General features: G+C 28.5%; 2 protein-coding genes and 1 non-coding gene across 9 annotated transcripts; all 3 read left to right on the top strand.

Moving 5' to 3' along the window:
- The first annotated feature begins 754 nt into the window (after positions 1-754).
- Positions 755-9,405, top strand: LOC122576896 (importin-5). The gene is made up of 14 exons (XM_043747782.1): positions 755-905; positions 1,827-1,976; positions 2,831-3,057; positions 3,146-3,242; positions 3,576-4,141; positions 4,457-4,565; positions 4,861-5,160; positions 5,234-5,416; positions 5,527-5,653; positions 5,761-6,123; positions 6,219-6,472; positions 6,550-7,070; positions 7,144-7,363; positions 7,455-9,405. The coding sequence occupies exons 1-14, from the start codon at positions 825-827 to the stop codon at positions 7,548-7,550; spliced, it is 3,294 nt and encodes a 1,097-aa protein (XP_043603717.1). The 5' UTR covers positions 755-824; the 3' UTR covers positions 7,551-9,405.
- Positions 3,310-3,437, top strand: LOC122577170. The gene has a single exon (XR_006320104.1).
- A 1,334-nt stretch (positions 9,406-10,739) lies between the features above and the next one.
- LOC122576819 (choline-phosphate cytidylyltransferase A-like) lies at positions 10,740-16,261 on the top strand. 7 transcript variants are annotated; one of them, XM_043747607.1, is made up of 11 exons: positions 10,923-11,782; positions 12,039-12,246; positions 12,662-12,806; positions 13,489-13,596; positions 13,930-14,038; positions 14,128-14,244; positions 14,325-14,476; positions 14,555-14,776; positions 14,851-15,018; positions 15,360-15,481; positions 15,855-16,261. In XM_043747607.1, exons 3-11 carry the CDS (start codon positions 12,696-12,698, stop codon positions 15,955-15,957), a joined length of 1,212 nt encoding a protein of 403 aa, XP_043603542.1. In that variant the 5' UTR covers positions 10,923-11,782; positions 12,039-12,246; positions 12,662-12,695; the 3' UTR covers positions 15,958-16,261. The 7 variants fall into 7 exon arrangements, 6 of the variants coding, with proteins under 6 accessions (XP_043603537.1, XP_043603543.1, XP_043603542.1 ...); XR_006319902.1 differs by lacking the exons at positions 10,923-11,782; positions 12,039-12,246 and adding an exon at positions 10,740-10,895 and having other exon boundaries at positions 15,360-15,594; XM_043747602.1 differs by lacking the exons at positions 10,923-11,782; positions 12,039-12,246 and adding an exon at positions 10,742-10,895.
- Positions 16,262-16,528: the final 267 nt, after the last annotated feature.

The raw sequence follows: 16,528 nt of genomic DNA, 5'->3' as shown, positions 1-16,528 counted from the left end.
TATAACACGATAGATGTTAATAATTTGTTAAAAAATACATTTCTTGTTAAATCACAAAATCTGATCTGTTACACATTATACTAAATAAATATTAAACTTGTTCTTACTTTCACGTTATTTTTCTCTCCTCTTAAATCGACCTAATTGTATAAATGTTTGCAAAATTTGCAAACAGTTTCGTTATGACACGAAAGTAGATATGAATAGGCATTACTAATTATCTCGTATCTAAAATTGTATGACCTGTTTTTTAAAAAAAAAAGGTTTTATCACATAAGTTATTAGAAGAAAAAAAAAAAAATAAAATAAAAATAAATTCATCGTAATGAACTTTATACGTATTGCAACATTTTAATTTCGTATTTATTTCTTTTTTTTTTTATTTTGTTATAAGAGTATATTTCTTTTCTTAACTTACTTGACTTTTATCCTTTTCATTTTTAACGAAAACATCTATTGGACAGAATAACTTAATTGACACAATATCTTAATTTGTACATCACACTTCTATCGTTAGGATATCCAATGCAAATAATATACAATGTAAAATATTATTTAATGTTTTACATAGAAATTTTGTAAATATTCTGAAATCATGATTTTAGATTCAATTTAGTAATATTTTCAAACAATCGAAATTCATTCTTTTCTAAAAGAACTGATTCTAGTGACATAAAATCTAGTTAGCCACAGTATCTTCAATTAGAAAAAGATGGTAAAGTTGGCAACAAACGTTTGAAAATATTTTAGTACTTTAGTTTGGTAACATTAATTGACGATCAACTCTTACGAGTGTGCGCTGTAACTTCATTCGTTCGGCAACAATGGCGGCAGACCTTGATCAGTTTCAACAGCTTTTAAACACACTTCTTAGCACGGATAATGATACCAGAAAGCAAGCAGAGGTGCGTATATACTTCCTAATTTTCATACGCGTATTTTACGTATATTAATTTGCCGAAAAACGTAAATATTAGAAAACGGGATACTTCGTTTCTCGAGCACGTTGCCAACGTGTTGTCAGAATCTGCATGTGGATGCCGTTCGATGGTCATTGCTGTTAAATCACTGTTTTATTTTGGATCTTATTATAAAATACTTTTATGTAGCATTAGTACAAACAGTTGCGTGGTAGATACGATTAGTAACTGTAGTGAATACTGACAAGTGTTTAGAACAACCTAATAAAATCCAAAATGGTGTCGCGCGGTAGCATGCACCTCTCGAACCTTTTACGTAGGTCCGTGTCACTTTCAACGTGATACGAATGCACGTTTTAATCAAAGTTTTTTAACCACGATTTTTCACAATGTTTATATAATTTTGTTATAATACTAGGAAACAAAGCAGTCTAATTTGAGACTAAATAACATGTAATATACAGCTTAATTACCTAGAAGGATTCATAATTTCTATATTTCGCTTTCCCGCCTACACGCGATCATTTTCTACTGGGATTCCGGCATTTCTGGACCTGTTTGAATCATGAAGAAATACCTTCTTTCAGACGAACGTTTTTAATCTTTCATGCATTTATAGCTATATTATGATAGTTACTAAAAGTAAATTATAATATTTCCAATTTTCTTATTGTATATTTAGCACACGTATATATAGTAGAACATTAAAAAAACGTGTCATTATCAGGCACCATGTGCTTTTTTTTCTTTAAAGTTTTTCCTTGTTAATTATTAAACGTATGAATATTTTATTAATATAATAAGTTATCTTTTCCTTTTTAAAGCAGAAAAGTCTATTTGTGACAAATTAGATTATGTAATAAATGTGTATACATAACCTACATGTATATATATTTCATATTGTAGGAGGCATACAACAACCTCCCAGTGGATAGTAAGGTGACATTTCTTTTAAGCTCCTTGTGCAATGCCACCCTTACAGAAGAAATGCGTGCTATGGCTGCCGTCTTGCTACGTCGACTATTTTCTTCTGAATTTATGGATTTTTATCCTAAAGTAATTATGCCTTTATTATATTTATTTTAAATAGAATATTTATTTTTTGTGAAAATGGAAGAAGGCTTGTTACATTTAAAACAAAATCTTTATTTGCAATAAATACATTTTTTACATTTTTATATGGATATATGAGATATAGTTCTACTTTTACTACTATCACATATAGCAAATTGTTGACTAAAATAATTTCTAATCATATAATACTTCCTGTAGTTTATGCCAGCAACTACTGCCAATGATAAAGTGACCTATTGTATGTCATGAACTATAAACCTATTTCGTTTATTAAATCGATATTATTTGTATAAAATATGATATATATATATGGAACATTTAACAAGTACTAAACAGAATGTGTTAAGAGTTCCTAATAAAATAACTTTTAAATACTTACTACATGTATATAAAACTTGAAAAATATAGTTTAAACAAAACAATACAGCCTTAAAATATCTTATAACTTTCAGGTTTATAACTTTTAAGCTCTAATTTTCCTAATGAAGGATATTGAAATTTCTATTTATGTCTTTCAGGTTTAATCTATGTTTGTTTGAATAAATGTTCCAATAGCTTATCAAAATTGCAGCTAATTTCATCAGAAATACAAAATATACATTGATTTGCATAAAATATTTCCATTAAATTTAAAGCATCAAATAACGGGCAATTTATAATATTAGCTTTAAACTTATTATTATAATAAACATCAGAAATATTTTGCATAAAGTATTCCAATAAATAGTTACACACATATTATATAGTATACAATTTACTTTTCATAATGTATATAACATCAGCATTTTTGTGTACTTGTGGAAATACAGTTGTTATATAAATATATTTTTGCCTAGATTCCACCAGAAGCACAAGCTCAATTAAGAGAGCAAATTTTATTATCTGTTCAAAGTGAACAGACGGAGACTATTCGACGTAAAGTTTGCGAAGTTGCAGCTGAAGTTGCACGAAATTTAATTGATGAAGATGGTAATAATCAGTGGCCAGAATTTCTGCAGTTCCTATTCCAATGTGCAAATAGTCCTGTACCAGCATTGAAAGAAAATGCTCTTCGAATGTTCACGTAAGTTTATCGTATTTGTACTCCAAAAATAATGCCATTTTGGATTATAATTTGTATAATATAAATCACACATATTTCAAATATATAGATCCGTCCCTGGTGTATTTGGAAATCAACAAGCAAATTACCTTGACCTTATTAAACAAATGTTGCAGCAATCTATCATGGACTCTGCAAATTATGAGGTAATGTAAAACATATTTTTTTTCTGCATATAGATGTAAATTCATTTTATATTTTCAACATTTCATATGGAAGAATGATACACGGGATACAAATAGCTAAGTTCCTCGTCATAGTTCCTTCCTATAAGAAGATTGCCTTCTGATGACTGTAACTTGTAAAGTTTTAATTTACAGACAGATATGGGGCATACAAAAATTAACTGAAATTTTGTTTACACTGTATTATCTGTATTATGTTTTATTAATTCATATGTTGTTACATAGAATCACAATATCTTTTATTTCATAAGTTTCATTTCAATGGTATAATAATTACAATGATATTTACTATAGGTCAGATTTCAAGCAGTAAGAGCAGTTGGAGCCTTTATCGTTCTTCATGATAAAGAAGACAATATACAGAATCATTTCTCAGAATTACTACCAGCAATTGTACAAGTAATTGCTCAATCGGTAGAAAAACAAACGGATGATGCTCTTTTAAAAGTTTTGATCGATTTAGCGGAATCAACACCCAAATTTTTGAGATTACAATTAGGAACTATAATGGAAATGTGTATGAAAATATTTTCAAATGAAGACATGATTGATTCATGGAGACAACTAGCATTGGAAGTATTAGTTACACTTGCAGAAACTGCTCCTGCAATGGTACGTAAAGTTGGTGGAAAATATATAGCGTCTCTAGTACCATTGGTGCTAAAAATGATGACAGATATACAAGAAGACGAAAAATGGAGTTTTTCGGATGAAATTGTTGATGATGACAATGACAGTAATAATGTCGTTGCTGAAAGTGCTTTAGACAGATTAGCATGTGGTTTAGGTGGTAAAACTATGTTACCACAAATTGTACAGAATATTCCGTCAATGTTAAATAACAGTGACTGGAAGTACAGGTAAATATTTTAAAAATATTTTGGTTTAATTTCAATACTTGTAATTATCACAGAATAGTCAGCAATTGTGTACTTCGTGCATATAATTGCGTTACATCTGTGATAGAGTAATCATCGGGATTATTCTCAATTTTATCTATCGTTTTGATATATGAAGTTCGAGATTCTCGATGGGTGTTCTTAAATAAGAGAGTTGATAGTAATGTTTCAATATTACTGTCATAGGCATGGAACAAACATTTATATTTTCGAAAATCTACTATGTATAGCTTATGAAATTATAGTAACAAATGTTACCAAAAATTTATTTCGCAGGCATGCTGCTCTTATGGCAATATCAGCTGTTGGTGAAGGTTGTCATAAACAAATGGAAGTAATATTACCTCAAATCATGGATGGAGTTATACAATATTTACAAGATCCTGTAAGTTTGATTATAATGAAATCCTTTTTAAACGCCATGAATCGAGTCAGCAGTTATATTTAGGACGTAAATATAATAGCGTTACGTTCATGGCAGAGTACAACGAAGGATTTGGTATTTATACATTGTCGTTCTGACAGTATGTTTATTCAAATACTTCCTTCGAAGTTCTCGGGAGAGAGTTGGTTATTTATTATTAAATAACCATAGTCATGGAACACACACTCCATATGTAATACGTATACATCATGTTGTACGTATACTTTCTTGTTTATGGATTACATACTTTTTCTAGCATCCTCGTGTAAGATACGCAGCTTGTAATGCAGTAGGTCAAATGTCAACTGATTTTGCACCTATATTCGAAAAAAAATTTCATGACAAAGTCATTCCTGGATTATTAATGGTGTTGGATGATAATGCGAATCCAAGAGTTCAGGCTCATGCCGGTGCAGCCCTCGTAAACTTCAGTGAAGATTGCCCAAAAAATATATTAACACCATATTTAGATGCTATTATGGCTAAATTGGAGTCGATTCTTACTGCTAAATTTCAAGAGTTAGTTGAGAAAGGCACTAAACTTGTCCTTGAACAAGTAAGCATATTGATTATATATAGTCAAATTAGAATAGTGCGCGTATAATTGTAAACTATTATTTTCCTTATAGGTAGTTACAACTATAGCATCTGTTGCCGATACATGTGAAGAACAGTTTGTAACATATTATGATAGATTAATGCCATGTCTAAAATACATTATTCAAAATGCTAATCAACAAGAACATAAAATGTTACGTGGTAAAACCATAGAATGTGTGAGTCTTATAGGTCTTGCAGTAGGACCTGAAAAGGTATAATTAATATGATATAGTATTAAATCTATTGACAAACTATAATAAAATATTTTAATGTTGCTTTTTTATAAAAATTTTCTATAACTAAATCTCTTATGGTTTTACAGTTTATTGCAGATGCAAGTGAGGTTATGGATATGTTATTAAAAACACATTCAGAAGGAGATCTTCCAGATGATGATCCACAAACTAGTTATCTAATATCTGCGTGGGCTCGAATTTGCAAAATTCTTGGTATGAAGTTTAAGCTTTTATATTTTACTAAACTTCTATCTGAACTGGTAAAATGTTGATCTTAGTATGTTAAGACATATTTAAATAGTAAAAATTAATTTCCTTAGGTAAACAATTTGAGCAATATTTACCATTGGTAATGGGCCCAGTTTTACGTACAGCAGCTATGAAACCTGAAGTAGCTGTACTAGATAACGAAGATATGGAGGGTCTAGAAGATGTTGATTGGGAATTCATCTCTCTTGGTGAACAGCAAAACTTCGGAATTAAAACTGCTGGCTTAGAGGACAAAGCTTCCGCCTGCGAAATGTTAGTTTGCTATGCACGTGAATTAAAGGAAGGTTTCGCAGATTATGCAGAAGAAGTAGTACGGCTAATGGTTCCTATGTTGAAGTTTTATTTTCATGATGGTGTTCGAACAGCAGCTGCTGCAAGTTTACCATACCTTCTAGATTGTGCAAAAATAAAAGGTTAATTAATAATTGTCCAAAATAATTAATTGGTCACATTTTAATTCATTGATACTTTCTATTTATTATAACTACGAGTAATAACTGAATTACAGGTCCACAATATCTTGAAGGGATGTGGGCGTATATCTGTCCCGACCTCTTGAAAGCAATTGATACAGAACCTGAACCTGAAGTTCTGCTGGAAATATTATATTCGTTGGCTAAATGTATCGAAACCCTCGGTGCCGGTTGTTTAGGAGCACAACCCATGGCTGAATTGTTACGTATATTAGATAAATTACTTAATAAACATTTTGAAAGAGCAGTAGCTAGATTGGAGAAACGTAAAGATGAAGATTATGATGAAGTAAGGCTTTGTATAAAGATTTAATATAAAATTTAACTGTTGATGTCAATAGCTTGAAGTTTACATTCACATTATAGGTTGTTGAAGAACAGCTTGCTGATGAAGATAATGAAGATGTATATACTCTAAGCAAAATAGCAGACATTTTACACGCATTGTTTACTACTCATACGTCATCATTCTTCCCTTACTTTGATCAAATTTGTGGACATTTTGTTAAATTGTTAAGTCCCGAAAGACCTTGGTCAGATCATCAATGGGCTTTATGTGTATTTGACGATATAATAGAATTTGCCGGACCGGAATGTGCAAAATATCAAGAATACTTCTTACGACCAATGATACAATACGTATCCGATAAATCAGCAGAAGTAAGACAAGCAGCAGCTTATGGTTGTGGCGTTTTAGGGCAGTACGGAGGGGAAGCGTTCGCTCAAGCATGCGCAGAGGCTTTGCCTAGGTTAATGGATGTTATAAACGATCCAGAATCAAGATCACCTGAAAATGTCAATCCTACTGAAAATGCTATATCTGCAGTTACAAAAATTCTTAAATATAATAATAAAGCAATCAATATTGACGAAATACTTCCTTATTGGTAAGATTTTGATTTTCATATGATAATTTATAAATATTACGCGTAATTAATCAAATATTTCTAAATCTCTTAGGGTCTCTTGGCTACCAGTGGTAGAAGATGGAGATGAAGCACCCCATGTTTATGGATATTTATGTGATTTAATCGAAGCAAACCATGTAATAGTTTTAGGACCAAATAATGCAAACTTACCTCGGTTAATAAGTTTCTTTGCAGAAGCATTTAGCAAAAATGTTGTATCGACAGATAATCCTGTTATGGGTAGAATTCTTAGTATTGTTAGGCAGATACAGGTATAAGCAAATGCAACATGAAAAATATTATACAACATACATCTTTTACTGTTACATATTTACGTTCTAAAAAATCTATTTTTTGTTTCAGAACAACGAGTCTATGTTCCAGGCATGCATAAATGCATTAACCGCAGATCAACAACAAGCATTGCATGAGGCACTTCGTGCACAGCCTACTAATTAGCCATTTGCTTTTATTCTCCAACCATAACATTTTAATATAAATCGAAACAAAAAACACACAGACATTTGCTTTAATAAAGTTTGTGGAGAAATCACAGATTTTAGGTAGCTACATTATACCTATGGAACAATTTCACCAGCCTAATTATCAAGAGAAACAATTGTATGTAACTATTTGATATAACTCATATATTTGTTGATTGTATTTCACTAGTAAATACAATAGTTGTCTCATTTCGTACAATTTGGAATTATTGCGAATTACATACAAGAAAACTTGTACTTGTCATTACTTGATAAAGTGTGATACATTACATATAAATCTAACAATATAAAATTCATTAAATCACACAAGTGAGTTCGCACTGACGAAACTTTTTATATTAATTGTTTTTGTTTACTTCATAAAAATAACACAATTAAGTAACAAACTGATATGAATTTATTTTTAATATAAAAAGACTAGAACGAAATTACATTTCCCGCCATTGCGGGCCGAACGATGCTAAAATCTTCTTCTCTGTTTTTTTTGCTCTTATTGTTTTTCTTAATGCTTTGTAAATTGCATAGTATCTGTAATCATTAACTCCATTTTTATTCTATGAGTATCGAAAAAGTAACACTTTTGTCATTGCGATCTCTTCGTCCCAATTGTTCTCGTTGTGAAACTACTTTTTTGACAGAATAATAAAATTGCGAAAAATAGACTGGAAAAACACCAACTCATTGCCATCAAGTGATGGCGTAATATATTGTGATTTAGGTATTTTTATTATTAAATTTAGGTACAGTAAATGTTATTTAATAATGATATCGATAATATTACAGCGTTGAAGTTATACGGAACTGTATACGAATGCCTTTAAATGAAACGTAATGAACTGCTCTAAGATGTTTTATGTTTCAATGTAATAAATTGCTAAATTCTAATTCAATGGACTGTATTAGAATGATAAATAAACAGTTTTAGTTTAACATAAAACATATTTGATCTTGTAACTTTACAGCTAATTTACATTGATTTGTTACGCTTATTTAGCTGTAATTTTACAGTTTATTATCGCATCATTTAGAAATAAAAGATGACGATGAAATCAAGACATATTACTAAAGTAAGTTAAAAAGAATGAATGCTGGGCATTACGTTTCTTTCGGTTATTGTGTAATGACAATGTGAATTAAGAACAGTGGTGTAAAAAAAAGAAAAAAATGATTGAGTGGAGTAATGTTACAATTTCCTGTTCTCGTTGCTATTTATTTGTACACAATAATTGTCATGATATTTACTATTGCATGCAGATTTGCAATGGAAAATATATTCCAAGTAAAATCTGCGACTAGTTTCAACAAAATTCCTCCAAAATTTCTTTTATTACGATATATAAGAGAATAGAATGGTCGGACATTTATTTGTATATATATATATATATATCAAAGTATATGAATATTAAAACTAAGTACGTAAAGTTGAATTACATAAATGTAATTATTGATGATTGGTAGGCACTGCCTTATTAATTAATTTCATGAAGACCAACGTAAAGATCTTGTGAAATAGATACAAGCAATGTGCGATTGTAAACATTTCATTAAGAATTATTGAAGGACTGTTTATGCGACATATTGTGACAAAAAAAAAAAAAAATGTGGAAGCAAAATCGGTATGAAAAAAGTAAAATTATAATTCTTATAATTATATAGAGATTATTTTAAAGTTATTATTCATTAAAATAAATCTCAGCTTTTTAATTGATTGTTTTGCTTTACCTTTCAAATCATGTACTTTGTAAGAAATAGAAATGAAATTTTTACAATGTGAAAAATAATATTGTGTGAAAATAAATCGTAAATGATAATCATCATTACATTACATTACATTTGATTTATGTTAACGAAAAAACATAATCAAATCATTGCCTAAATTTTATACATATATAATTTATACTCTAAAGTATAAGATTATTATTAGCAATATAAAAAATCAAATTTAAATCTAGATACGTATTATATAATATCATACATAGAAATGAAAACGGTGATAACGTTAATTTATTTTCATTAAAAAATATCTATTTAATTAAATGCCTTTCTGTTTATATATAAATGTATTAAAAGTAAATAAACAAAATATATTCCATGTTTTTTTATATGAAACATTTTATTATATGGTATTTAATAATTATTAATGATACATATATAAAGCTAAACGAAAACTTCAAATATGTCTTTGGAAATTACCTCGGACGTAAAATAATCATACATCAAATGTAAGTAATATATGTATACATATGATCTAATTACTGACTAATTTTCTCTTGCGAATTTATCGGAATTTAGATACTACATTTATTATTTCAATCTCTTCCAAATATTTCATCTACAATGTTCCGCTTAGGCAATAAATCACTCATAAATAGTATTTGAGTGACGAAATTTTTCAGGGCTTATATATTCTGACTGATGTTATATATTGGACATGTTATAAACATTGCATGACAGAAAATTTTATTAAATTCAATAACTAAAAAATTATAAGTTTATAAAATACATGCGATAATGATAAATGCAATTAATCCAGTTATAATAAAATTTTTAATTTTTTGATTACATTACGCAAAAGTTTTGTATATACATACGTCAAACAATTATCATTATATATGTATATACTATATACGTGTATGAATCGATTATTACTATATAAAGAAACATTAGACTATAAAATAAAACGAGGGGAACAGAATATTATTTTTAAATATTTAGTTTTAGCAAAAAATAAACGATGAATACAATGAATTTACGACAAATTTATTCATTATTCGATACGTGGGAATTCTCATTTTAATCTGTATCATTCACATGTGTGTTCATTACATATGTGTGTTATTTACATATGTATAATATAAATAAGCATTTCAGTTATAAGATATCAATTCAAAATTATAACTTTTTAAATTACCCTACAAAATACATATAACTTAATTCGTAATAGCTAATTATCGTTTTGAAAAACATGCCAGTAATTTAATATTATGTTCATAGATATGTATTAAAACAATTAAACTTGTTGAAAATAATTTTATAGAATTGGGAATGTATTTGTACTCATGTGATAATAAGAGTATGATTGTATGACGTTGTGATCATCCGATATTACGTCACCGTTATTCTCCTTTCATTTTCATACCGGCGTTCATTCTATCGTCAAACACGTTCGGTGCACATTTATGCATTACAAGTGATATATTTGTTGTGTGAAATTGAATTCTAATTGATCGTGTCCTAAAAATTTATAATTATCAATTACTTCCTCTGGCAGTCGAGAAGTGTATAGTATCATTTTGAAAACGTATGTTTATAACATAAAATGCGAATTATGTCTTCTATTTCTAGACCATATTTTGCGCGCATTTAAAAAAAAATATTTTGTTAAATATTTATTCTATTTTTGTATCGACAAAACTTCTTCATAACGTGATGATTATATATACACGGAATGTCGATAATCCCAATCAAGTAATCAAAATTAATCAATCGTACTAATATATTACAATACAATGTTAATATCGACATTATATAATATTTAACAAACTAAATTGTTTTAGCCGAGAATTAATTTTTCTAACAATACTACTTAGTATTAATGAAACCTAATCAATCTTAATAATTAGATTTAAGAATATTTGACTTTTAGAAATTCGATGTACAACTTTTACGTTCGCGACAAAGATAAAAATAAAAAAGAACTCCGGTTGAAAATAATCTAGAGCATAAATTTTCATGGTTTTATTTTCGGTAATCGTGGAAACTAGATTTAAATAAAGATATTGGTACGGCTTCTTGTCCTCGTTCGTAATTCCCGTACTCTCTATTCTCTATATAGAACTCACGCACGCACAAATATCATCTCGTTTATACTTAGGGTTCATAGTACTGTTATGCCGTCCCTGATTGCATACTGAAACGCATGCAATGCGCAGAGTGTCCACAAGTATCGTGGCCAGCGTCTGCTGCGTTAGTCATTTAGTAGTACATAACAGTAGTGTAAAATGTGAAATTTCTCTAAATATTTTTACAAATTTGTTTCTTAAATTTTGCTGTAAAAGTTACGCGGAGAAGCTCAACAGATCTTACGAGTTTATTAAACTTTTGGCGGAACTCTTCGATTTTTCGTCATATCCTATTCCTTATTGTATTAGTCTACCATCGTGTGTACAGAAATTAGGGCGTGAAGAGGTTCGTTCCGTTCAATTGGAATTTACAAAATTTTAAAAAGAGAATACATGATAAGATAGACAGTACACGTAACGATGAATTCTAGAAAGTCCAATGAATAAGTTACTTATCTCTACACGATTATTATATGATTAAATTGTTAATTACGCTATAAATATTGTATTTTTGATTCGTTGTTTCTGGCTATATTTTGTTTTCTGTATTCTCCTTTTTTTAACCTTCGAACACATTTTAGCAACATGCTAGTGCTTTACAGGCATTAAACCTATACATCTGAAATTTTCTTAAACAATAATATGAAATAACATCAAACATGACTAGCTCAGAAATAATTCGGCACACCTCTAATTGTTCCCTGGATATTATACGAGTATTCATGAATATTTTATAAACATAGTGATTTGTAATCTAAAGTTATAGTAATGATATTGACCAATAATTTTAATATAACTAATGAAAACCAGGTAAACTTTTGTCAATTTCTGTGTAGATTATTAACTAATGTCTATAAATTAATATTATTAAAAATACAGTAGTGTTTATCAAAGTGAATTTGAATAGTGCCATTTTTAATTTTTACTAGTTTTATTTTTGTTTTTACTATCTAGTTTTTACTATTTTATTGATATTACAGTTTTACGAAGTATTGTCAGAAGTATGTGCAAATATATTTTTATTTAGTTCAGATAGAGTATTAATGTACATACGATTCTGTGACTTTTGTTGAAGTTCATACTTATCTTTCGTTACACACAGATGTAAAATATAGCATATATTTTTTATGTAACATTTTACATCACTAATGGCAATAATAAGATGTACACATGATCTATTTATCAACAATAGGATCAATAAAAATTGTCATATTCTATTCAATAGGTTTTTTATGGACCTAACACTGAAACAGTAAAAAATGTCTAGAAAGCGTGCTAGAGAAGAAACTATGTTGAATTCTACAACTTATTCAAATATTCAAAATGGAGAGGATGCATCTTGCTCCAGGAAAGATTCGCCTGTTTATCCTGTAAGTACTACTTAATATAATCAAAATTTGTTGAAATTGTACTTGTTCGATAAGGAAGATACAATCTGTTTGTACTACGTTATCATTTAATTGATATTTTACCGATTTAACATGATGTTTATTATATTCAAGATTTTATATTAATTTCATATATATATATATATGAAAAATATATCTCATATACCTATGTACTAGTTACACATGTACATGCGAATAAAGTTTACATACAAATTATGCTTGGGCTATGGGATTATCTTTAATCATGAAGAGATAATATAGAAGCAAAAATTTTTTATGATAATGGTGTGACATTATGCAAGATCATAAGCATATCTATCTTAATATAATACCGTGAATACTTGATTCTTTAAATAGTCTTATTGAAATACTTCATGAACAAGTATGTGAACATAGGTTCTGAAACATATTCTCTGTACTGAAATATTTAGCAGACAGTATCTCAACATTAAATTCAATGTAAATCTATTTTTTTAATACATGAAAAAGTTTTATATGCATTTTAAAAACTATTTTAATCTCCTAATAGAAACATCAAGATCTTTAAAATAATCTATATTTAAAGAAATTTAACAGGTAGATTATACATATGTATATATATCTGACAAATAAATTCACTCATATTGTTCTTTTATGGAAAATTTATTTTTTATAATATTAACAGCTAGTGACAATGACTTGGGGGACCAACAGGAATTCAAATAATGACTCAGGTCAATTTTCGCTGAAAAAGTATAATAGCGAAATTTCTGTTTCCCACAAAGAACTTCCAGTGAGTCAAAAAAATTTTTTTTTTTTTTGATAATTTTTATGTTAACATATGTAATACAATTAAATTTTTATTTTTTATTTTGTTTCTAAAAATAAATACAAGTATTTTGTCTTCATTATTATTAAAATCAAACAAATTAAAAATCTATGATTAAATAGGCTTTTATTACGTATTATATTCAACTTCTCAAAAATGTAATTGAAATAATGTTCTTAATAAATTTCTATGAATTTTCTTTGATTATATATATATATCTATATCCTTTTTTTTTGTTGTTTCATACCTTACTTTCATTTTTATTGTATAATTTATATTGTATTGAATTTATTGCAGTCAATTTGTAAGGAGGCTCCCTTTAGTGATGATCCAGAAGCACTTGCCGAAAGAAATGCATGTGATTATAATATTCGTATTACATTAAAAATGGCAAGAAGTAGTAAAGGTTAGTAGAAATGAATTAGATATTTGCGAAATTAGGTAATAACAACTTTTGAATAATACATGTAATGTTAATAATCTGTAATAATATAGCCCCTAGGAAAATCAGAGTCTATGCAGATGGTATTTATGACCTATTTCATCAAGGCCATGCACGACAACTTCTACAAGCAAAAAATATTTTCCCTAATGTGTATCTTATTGTGGGAGGTAAAGAAATAAATTTCAAAATTTTGAGATGTAACATGAACTTTGCATAACATTAATAAAAACAATTTTTATTATTTTAGTTTGTAATGATCAGTTAACACATAGTAAAAAGGGAAGGACAGTTATGACAGATATTGAGAGATATGATGCAGTAAGACATTGTCGTTATGTAGATGAGGTGGTTAGGGATGCACCTTGGGAACTGGATGATGAATTTCTTACAAAGCATAAAGTAAAATTAACTGTAAATTATTTTTTTAAAAACATGTTTGTCGAATGTTAAAACAGTTCAACATTTAACATTTTTCAGATTGACTTTGTTGCTCATGATGATATACCTTATATGACAGATGATAGTACAGATGTTTATGCAGGCCTGAAAGCTAAAGGTATGTTTGTGGCTACGCAAAGAACAGAAGGAGTATCAACGTCGGATATTGTTGCAAGAATAGTTAAAGATTATGACATTTATGTAAGAAGAAATCTTGCGCGAGGCTACAGTGCCAAAGAACTTAATGTTTCTTTTCTCAATGCAAGTATATATTTTTTAAACGCAATATCTTTTTTAAGCAATGATACTTCATCGAATAAGTTATATATTTACAGGAGAAAAAATTCCGCTTACAAAATAAGTTTGATGATTTAAAAGATAAGGGTAAACGGGTAATGGAGAACATTGGCGAGAAACGTATGGATATGATTAGCAAATGGGAAGAAAAGTCTCGAGACTTTATTGATGCTTTTCTACTCTTGTTTGGAAGAGAAGGTAGATTGGTGGGTAGTATTTATGGATTAATTATTTTGATAATTACTTTGTACTCAGTATTAATGATACACTGTGAGATATGCATTATAGAGTTGTATCCATTATAAAAGAATAAATAGTATTTAAATTAACCTAAATTGTTCAATTTAGGCTTTCTTCAATGCAGTATGCGCATAAGTATAGAGGAATATTTGTAAGAATTCGGAAAATATGTTCTTTGTACATCCGTAGTTTATATACAATGGTGTCATATATATGTATTTAATCTAATGTTTTTTGTTTATTCCTAGAACAAGAAACTACGAGTTGTACAAACATTAATGAATTTCTAATTTCTTTTTTTTTGCAGTCAACGATTTGGAATGAAAGCAAAGGACGTTTGATGCAAGCATTATCTCCTCCTGCAAGCCCAAAAAGAGATGGTAGTCCGAATGGCAGTAATAGCAGCAATAATGATGAAGATCAGACAAGGTACATCACAGCATTCGAGTCAATTGACTAACATGCAACACCACCACTTCATTCTGTACTGCTTCTATATGAAAACCTTCAATACTTCACACCATCCATTTGCAGCATGTTATGTTAGTATATAATTTCACTGTTAAATACATTAGATAAATTTTAAGCAATAACACACAATTTAACCAATGCTTGTTGTAAAAAAATGTGTTTTACTTTCTTCCTTTTCTCTGTGTACATAATATATGTATAGTTCATAACTTGTCTGGTATTATCACAAATATTTTTTTTTAAATACATGGTAAATATTAAATATGGAAATGTTATTTACTTAATAATTAATCCAAACTAATGTAATTAATTTATATGATTTATGTTGCAGTCCACCACCAAAAAAGACTGGCCGTTTTGAATATTCACAGAGTAATTATTATTTAAGCGATGATTACAGCGATGATGAAGAAGAAAATTTGCACTCCAAATGATAATCCTTTTTTTCAAAAACACATTCTTTATTTTGACCAAAAATATCGTGCAATATCACAAAAAATGTTTAAGGATATTTTATTGCGTCTATATGATTTGATATGGATTATAATGTTATGCTTAATAGTATTTTTATGGTATGATTTCATACTATATACGATATAAAATTATCTATTATAATATTTTCATTCAATCCAGCCATGGATTATTATATATTAATTAAATTGTATATATGCACGAATATTGAGAAATCATACAGATAACTTGAAACATTCGTTGCATCTATTCTTGATAGTTCCGTTATTTTTGTATTATTAGTAAGTTCCTATATTCTGAACGATACTTTATCATTCATTTTGAGTTTCATGCTATATAAGAATTACTAACAGTCAAAAGACATATTTTCATCTCGTGCAAAAGTATCTGTGGTTCAAACATTCTGTCAACAATTTTTAATTATTCTCAATTTTTTTGTTACTAATTTTATATAACATTTTTTATACATGGTACCTCATAATTAATTACTTATGTACTATACATTTGCAGTGAGTACCTTCGCTGTAATTAGTA

This window comes from Bombus pyrosoma, linkage group LG17 (genome assembly GCF_014825855.1).
Source record: "Bombus pyrosoma isolate SC7728 linkage group LG17, ASM1482585v1, whole genome shotgun sequence".
NCBI classification, from domain to species: domain Eukaryota; kingdom Metazoa; phylum Arthropoda; class Insecta; order Hymenoptera; family Apidae; genus Bombus; species Bombus pyrosoma.
This window is presented reverse-complemented; position numbering and strand designations above follow the sequence as displayed.